The 8,841-nt window shown below is 34.8% G+C and overlaps 1 protein-coding gene across 3 annotated transcripts in view; it reads left to right on the top strand.

Annotated features, from left to right (window-relative positions):
- Positions 1–1,300: 1,300 nt before the first annotated feature.
- Positions 1,301–8,841, top strand: part of ankrd44 (ankyrin repeat domain 44) — a 59,154-nt gene continuing 51,613 nt past the window's right edge. For all 3 annotated transcript variants that reach the window (XM_056465487.1, XM_056465486.1, XM_056465488.1), the window contains exon 1: positions 1,301–1,723. In XM_056465487.1, the coding sequence (XP_056321462.1) occupies positions 1,697–1,723 (27 nt within the window). In that variant the 5' untranslated portion in view covers positions 1,301–1,696. The remainder of the gene's footprint in view (positions 1,724–8,841) is intronic.

Genomic DNA, 8,841 nt, shown 5'->3' with positions numbered 1-8,841 from the left:
AGCTTCTCTATCAGTCTGATACACACAGTTTGTTAGGTGATGTCGTCCTGCAAAGCACAAACAAACACTGATACTTGCTTCCAGGGACATTGTAGGCAAGTTCCTGTTTTTCATTCCTAAAGGAATGTAGAGCTGTCATTTATTAACTGCACAATGAGACTAATATAGAACAGCAGCAAATAAGGCAAGGGGTGGGAGAGATGGATGTAAATGAATGCAATATTATTATTTAATATTTCATTGAATTGAAATGAACGAACTTCGACCAAAAACAAGAGATCACACATTGTACACTGCGTCCTGAAAGTTGGCCACTATTTTTATTTCATTTTATCTTAAAAATTTTCAACTGTTTAATTGAATAGAGTAATGATTACATTTAAAGTGAATCTTATTGTATTGCATTGTTTCAGATTTTATTCTTCAAACGTTAGCTCAATGTAATATTTAACAATAATTGTAAATCTACTGTAAGTTCTAAATGACATTTAGATATTACGATTTCTTATTTACTTAAATCTCTATATTTAACCAGAGGACAACTGTTAAGAACGGATTTATTTTAGCTAATGACAACAATTCAGACTGTTAGCCAAGGTTGTGTATTAAAGGCAATGTTGTAAACAATGCTCAGTTTCATGTTCTGACCCATCGTTTCGCTTTATGAAATGTCAATATATTATTGTCAGATACCATGGGCAGTCAGTTTGTTTCACCTGACTTACGTTGTACAAGCCGCCATGGACCACTTCAAGCTTAAATTATTCAATAATGTTGTGCAGAAGAATATATTAGATGGTCAGAGGGTGAATATAAATACCAGATACTAATTTCTGTGTCGAGCTATTCCTTTAAATAGAGCAGATTCATTACAATGATTGATTCGTGCATCAGTCTAGCGAGGGCATCTGTGAGGCGGTGATGATGGCCACTCGGAAGAACTGACAATCCTGTGCATCGGATACCAAATTACTAATCCTACTATGGTAACGGAACTGTTCATGAATATTCATTAGGTCGTGGTTTCGTTGCTGCATAGCTTCCTGTGAACATCCAGTCAGGGGCCCTAGTTAACATTTACTAAACAGTAGTTAATTCATAAGTTCGCAGAGGGATTTGTTGATTGGTCACACCAACAGCGCCCACTTTGACCGCGTCGAGCTTTCAGCCAACCAGTTAGAAAAACTGGGTACGTCATTAATATTCATGACCCAGGCCTTCGCCGTACTAGGATTCCGAAATTAGCAAGGGGGAAGCGTACAAAAACGCTGACTTCCTGTATTTTATTATAACGAGTGAATACATTACGCAGAGCATAAACCAGGGGGGATTCAAATCTGAAATCATTATCGTTTTGGATACCACTGCTGTAAATGCGGATTGTTTACAGCACCCCTCGCATCCTTTCCTCCCTCCCCTTTTCCTCTTTCCCGGAGCGCTTGAGCGCTGGTGGTGAGGCAGCGGCTGCAGCTGCTCCCGCTGACCGAAGATAGCGCCTGCAGAACCGGCCACGGCCGTCACATCACCCCGGGCCCTTGGAGAGGGCGAACCACAGCAAAGCAGGAAGCAAGCTTTTGACGCCACATCATAGTGCAGTATCATCCTTCCGTAAAAAAAAGCGCACGGCTCCTTCTGGATTTGATTAATCTTCACCTTCAGGTCTTTTCAGGAGTTTGGATGTCCAGTTTCACATGATATGGCTGTTCTCAAACTAGTCGACCAGGTAATTTACTAAGATTTTTTTGAACGTATAATGTTTATAAAAAGGAAGTTTATATGTGTGTGATGATGAAACTGAGGGGTTACGTGAAATTAAATGTAATTTTCTGTGAATATGCTAATGATTATTATGATGCTCCGTATATGCAACTGCAGAAACTCGCTATATCTGCAGCATATGTTTTACAAGTTAAAAATGCATGAGAGCACATACAAGTTTAATATGCATAAGTCTGTTTCTGGTGTCATGCATTTAGCTACGACATAGTAGTTCTTGTTGAGAGACATTGGTCTTACTAAAAACCAAAAGCAGCAAACTGCAACTGATGTACAAAGTAGTGAATCAAATACATGTAAAGTATGTGCTTCAGTTTACAAGTCAAATAGTTATGTGTGATAGTGTAATATTAATGATAGTTAGTGTATGATTAATAATGTGATTCACACACACCAGTGTTAAACACACACTGTTGTGTTTAGGGTAAGATAAAATGGAGACTTAGCAACAAAGTCAATGTTGTTCACTTTTTACATAACTTGTGTATTCATCTGATTTCATCTAGAGAAACTTCCTGCTGTGCTCTGTAGTGTGCTGTGCTGTGCTGTGATGCTGATGTTGATATGACTCATTAATCTAATCTGCTCTCCATCCAAGTTTTAAGATGAAACTAATCATTTAATTATCAGCAATCAGATTTAGGTTTTAACAAACTAGTATAGTTGCATACCAACATGTGGTTGAGCTCCACCCTGTGAAAGTCAAGTTCCTCATCTCGATTGTTCACTGAATATTAGGATGATATCAGCAAATTTGGTTTTAACGTATATTTTGTAGACAAACTTGGAATATTGTTATGTGTTATGTCTTTTGAGACTTGTTAATGCTGATAAATGTTGCCTTTTTCAAATTAGTAAAAAGTGAGAGCGCTTTAGTTTTTTCGTGTGTGTGCAGAGTAGACCTATTTCCCTAATGGTCATGTGATTCTCTCATATCTAGACACTATTGCAAATGTTCTAGGAAGCTGTCCTTGCAAAAAGTAACTCGATGTCTATCAAGGGCCCCATGGATGACTTTTCAAGGTCGAGAAGATTTTTGTCCAGCAAGATCTTAGCCTGTGCTTATATTTTACTAAAATAAATCTTTAGTGGTGGGACACAAAATTTTTAGTTTTTTCACAGATTGGATAATACTTGCATATACATACATGTTGCATTCATTTCATCTATTTAGCAGATACTTAAACCGAAAGCAGCATACAAAGGAGGAAAATCACAAGCATATAAAGTTGTTTAAGTCTTATAGGGAAAAAAGTGTATGTTCCATTCTGGCACAGCGCCTTGCTCTTTCAGATCTCCATTAAAATTGCATTAATGTAAACCAATGTCTTGCTTGGTCATGTGATTCTCTCATATCTAGTCACTATTGCAAATATTCTAGGAAGCTGTCCTTGCAAAAAGTAACTCGATGTCTATCAATGGACGACTTTTCAAGGTTGAGAGGATTTTTGTTTAGCAAGATCTTAGCCTGTGCTTCTATTTTGCTCACTAGGTAGTTGGAGAAATGTTTGAGTATAGCTGAAACCTGTTTAATGTGGTTAATTGCTACAGAAAATATAGCAAGTCATTCCTTGTTTTGTAATAACAAACAAATGAAAAATTGCGTGTGAGAGAGATTCCAGAGGGGCTAAAATTTAGAAATCTGCTGCTTCTATTTTGATCAGTTATCTTTTGTTAATTTGTATAAACTAAATGTGTGTTTTTGAGCTGTAAGTGTCATCTAAGCATGGGTCCTCAAACGGGGTCACTGGAACCCCCAGGGGGCAGCAGGGGGTCTGTACACTGCAAAAAGTGCTTTTCTTACTTATTATTAGATTTTTTTGTCTTGTTTCTAGTTCAAATATCTAAAAGATCTTATATCAAGAAGATAATATATTAAATGAAGATAATATATTAGGTGAATTTTTCCTTAAAACAAACAAAAAAAATCTTGTTTTTCCTTTTAACATAAGATTATTTTTCTTACCTCATTGACAGATTATTTTGCTTGTTTAAGGAAAAACTCATTTAATTTTGACATATTAAATCTGAAAACAAGACTATATGTTTTGCTTGTCTATAAAATTCGTCTTGATTTAAGAATTTTTAGATATTTGGACTAGAAACACGACAAAAATCTAAGTAAGAAAAGCATTTTTTACAGTGTTTTCTTTCTAAAATGTACTAAATGTATGCTTTGCAATTATTTGTTTGTATTTACATTTAATAATAGTTTAGTATCAGTTTTAGTATAACAACAATATAAAGGTCAGTTATTACATTTAGAAACAAATACTATTTTTGTTATTTTAGTAATGTAATCTGGGCGTCACAGTGGTGCAGTGGGTAGCACGGTTGCCTCACAGCAAGAAGGTCACTGGTTCGAGCCTCGGCTGGGTCAGTTGGCATTTCTGTGTGGAGTTTGCATGTTCTCCCCGTGTTCCCATGGGTTTCCTCTGTGTGCTCCGGTTTCCCCCATAGTCTAAACATGCGGTATAGGTGAATGGAATAAACTAAATTGGCCGTAGTGTATGCATGTGAAGGAGTGTGTGTGTTTCCCAGTGTTGTGTTGCAGCTGGAAGGGCATCCGCTGCGTTAAATCATTTGCTGGATGAGTCGGCGGTTCATTCTGCTGTGGTGACCCCTGATTATTATAGGGACTGAGCCGAAAAGAAAGTGAATGAATGAATAATAATATAATCTTTCATATTTTGCCCACTTGTAAACTAGTTATCATTTATAATTTATAGAGTTATTATTTACCAATAAGGGGCTTCACTAGGGGATTTTTTTATTTTGTGATCTTTAGTATCACCTTGATCAAAATAAATCTTTATTGCTAAATATAAGTAGTTTACTATTAGTTTTAGTATACTGACTATGTAAAGGTCAATTATTAAATTTAGAAACAAATATTATTTTAGATATTTTAATAACATAACCTTTCTGCTCAAACTGATTATTATTCATAATTTTTCCTCAAATCCTCAGTATCAAAAAATATAAAACCCTTGATCAAAATAAACCATTATTGCTAAATACACTTCAGATAGTGTCCGTGCATTTATTTCTTTACATTAAATAATGTTTGATTTTGTTCTCTAATCCATGGTGCTATTTATGCTATGAATATTACCATATGCCAAGATTATGTAAAGTAGTTTAGTATCAGTTTTAGTGTAATGACGATGTAAAGGTCAGTTATTAAACGTATTTATTTTATTAATATTTTCCTATTGTTATAAACATTCATATTTTCTTCTGTGGCAAATCAATTTTCATTTATAAATACATTTTTAATAATTAGGGTCTTTCACAAGGGGATTATTTAATTTTGTGATCCTTATCTAAAAATATAAGAACCCTTGATCAAAATAAATCTTTAGTGGTGGGACGCCAAATTTTTAGTTTTTTTACAGATTGGATAATACTTGCATATACATGCATGTTGCATTCATTTTTATTTATTTAGCAGACACTTAAACCAAAAGCAGCATACAAAGGAGGAAAATCACAAGCAAATAAAGTTGTTTAAGTCTTATAGGGAAAAAAGTGTATGTTTATTCTGGCACAGCGCCTTGCTCTTTTAGACTTCCATTAAAATTGCATTAATGTAAACCAATGTCTTGTTTGGACACAGGTTGAAATTATTTTGTGTGGTGGTTGACACCATATCCCAGAAAGTTTAACTTGCGTTAAAGCCAGAACATTTATTAAGAAAGTTAATATGTGACACTAAGTGTTCTGAGCGTCAGTAATGTTTACGCTCATTTGGCTCTTGTGTACAGTTTGATTTCCATACTTTGCCCCAAAGAGGAAAGCAACAGGAAGTTGTTGAATTTCAGCATTCCCCTCTCATGCTTTCTCGTAGTCTCAGAGGGTTACATGACACAAGTTCAGAGAGCCTGAGAGGGAGGAAATAAAGGACAGTGTTTACGGCAGCTTTTTAAATTGCTTTTAAAGATCCTGACTTTAAATATTGGATATTGTTCATCATAGTGCCTTACAATTTGTCACTGGTTCAAGTGCACGCACACATCACTGTAATTTATACACTAAAACCCAACAGTCAACTTTATCAACAGAATGGACCTCATTACATTCAAGGAGAAAACAAAACGTCTTAGTTTTTATTTTTAAAGCTTTAGTTGGTATTACCACAGTATATCTAGTTTGTTGGAGTACCGTTCAAATACTTACAATACCAGATCAGCAGATTTAGTCTTAATTAAGATGCCATTTGTTTCACACAGAGTTAGGTCGATTTGCATTCTCTAAGTATGCTCCATATGCATGGAATGAGCTTCAAGATGTACTACGTATGAAATCCGCACCATCTATTGCTATATTTAAAATATTTGTCAGTTTAGAACAGTGCACATGTTTTAAGAACTGATTATGGTTTATACTATTTTTGTATGTGTCTATGTGTTGTGATATGTATTTTTTTAACTTAGTCCTATGCTGCCTGTCTTGAATAGGATTTCCTGGTAGACGAGATATTGTATCTCAATGGGACATTCCTGGTTAAATAATAAAATAAAACAAAATAAAAATAAAAATGATAAATTGTTTTAAAGTATCCCAAAGAGTGTTTTAGATGTTGTATTGTTGAAGACAGACTTTCAAAGCAAAACTCATCAGAACCGCAAATCTCTCAAAGTCATGATGTAACAGAATTAATGACAGAGCCTTAGTTTCTTCCCTCTTGTGTACATCTGAGGGAGAGAGGGGCTATTGAAAATACAAGTAAAGTCTACTTTTAGTTGTATACATTGGATATTGATTGGATGGTGTTGGATCAGAATGTGAGTTTGCATTTGTTTGTAAGAAAATGGAAGAGTTTAGGTGTAATAAATTATTGGAAAAGTCTAGAAGTTTTTTCCATTTATTTACAACTCAACTTCAAGTTCATATAAATTCAACTCCACAACAAACTCTTTAACAAAATGCCTTTTATTGACATTTTAGTCAATATAATGAAATAATATAATGTACAGGATATAATATATAGAGAAATGAGTCTGTAAAATTACAGAAAACGTACTGGTAGTTTAATATTAGGTTTTTGGACTGTATTTTGGAACACCAACCCAGACAATATTTCACTTTAAACTATAATAAAACAAAATAGAAGTCACTTTTTCAAACTTTTCAAGGTTAAACATTGTTCGAATAATGATCAAGGTACCATAATGCAATTTAAACGCATAAATACATGAGAAAAAATGAAAACACGATCCAAAAATACGGAAAACTTCTAATTTACGGATTTTTTTTGTGTAAAAAGAAAAGGCTCATGTTTCACTGGGATAACAATGAAAACTATGCATGGATAAATTTGTTAAAGATCAATAACATGCTTTTAGATAAAAACTTGGGGTGAATTTTATTCCATTTCATGCTACATTAGCACATTTGTGAAGAATGCTGCCACAAGAAACTGGATTTATGTTTTGCATTTGTTTTGTTGTGAGCTATCAGCAGTTCCTCACTTTAGACTCCTGATTCTCAGGGAGCCAGTCTGTTGTTTTGAAGAAGAGCCTGCAGTGCTGCAGTTGTCAAAAGTGGATGAACCTCTGCTCTCATTGGCTAAGACGGAACTTTACCTCTCTCCTATTGGCTGTAGAGATAGCCTAGAGGATGGGGAGTTGGGGGAGGCCGTGTAGCCTAATGCATGTCAACAATGGCTGCAGTGTTTGAGCGTTTGGCTTTGGCATGGAGCGGCGCTGGGAGGTCGGGGAATGTCCTCATTTGTGACGAGACCCGTCCAGATCCTTGCTTGTGCCAACACTCCACAATCTCGTCCCCAAGCTTTGTGGTGCCACAACACAGACAGCACTGTTGTCACCAGCTGTTGTGTTCTCTTTCCAGAAAGAGAAGAGCTGTGTATGCAATCAAGACAGAGGCAACATCTCATAGTGAGGAGAATTTAACATTGTGTTCTCATAAATTCAGCGCTCTCACATTAAAGAGCACAGTAAGGATGGCCTGGGGCCAGTAAAAAAGAATTTCAGGCCAGTGCTCTGTTGTAAATCTTAGATTTGTTGATCTTGGGCTTGTGTTTTTATGTCTTCCTAACTGTGGTTTCCTTCAATTTATTAAATGTTTTGGTAAATTCTGCTGAATTTAACATGGGTCGTTAAAGGGATAGTTCACCCGAAAATGAAAACTTACTACTATCCCTTTAGAATTAGATGCTATTTTGATAGGGAGTATGTATTTGAGTATAATAGCTATACAGTGCTCAGCATAATTGAGTACACCCCATTTTGAAATTGAATATTTTTCTCCATTTCTCAGTGAATATAGGCAATGTATTTTGGTGTATTTAATCAAAACAGATTTATTAAACCGATGTATTTATTCAAATAATATTTTAGCCATCAAACATATTTAACAATTTAAAGATAATACAAATAAATTCAAGCAAAATATTGCAAAAAAAAATAAAAAATAAATTACAACCTACAAAATTTCAACAATTTATTGCTTCTCTTGATTTTTTTTTTTCCCCTCTTTTTTAATTTTGCATTTCATATTTTTCTATAACATATAAATGTGGGTGTACTAGTTTTTGGACCGTTATTGTAAGTTATCTTGTTAGATAAGCTCCAGATTTGGCTTCAGTACTGACTAATCTAAAGTATATGCACAATTATTCCATGGTTTGTTGAAATTCTTGATTCTGATTGGCTGGAAGGGGTGCATTATTTTCCTTGAAACGCACAGGTAGTTCAAGTCAGTTTTGATCACAGCTTGAAATAAATGCGCTTCTCCCAAACATTTGTAGTTACCATAGTAACTCGCATGTGCTGCACAGGAAGCCATTGAGGACTGTTACTGCCGGATGGGAAATCCACAAAATTAGAAAAATACTCATCAATTATGCCACAAAATCAATTTTAAGAGATTTTCAAGCGAGAATGTAGTTATTTTAAAGTCAAATCGGCGATTTATGTATAAGGATAGTGCGTCTTTAAAAATTGATGAATATGAATTTAAAAGGTAGCTTTGTGAGGGGTGTACATTTATATGCTGAGCACTGTAAATACTTTTGTGAATAGATGTATTTATATTTTCTTA

The sequence above is a fragment of the Danio aesculapii genome, chromosome 9, assembly GCF_903798145.1.
Source record: "Danio aesculapii chromosome 9, fDanAes4.1, whole genome shotgun sequence".
Taxonomy (NCBI): Eukaryota; Metazoa; Chordata; class Actinopteri; order Cypriniformes; family Danionidae; genus Danio; species Danio aesculapii.
Note: the sequence above shows the minus strand (reverse complement) of the source record. Positions and strands in the feature narration are given on the sequence as shown.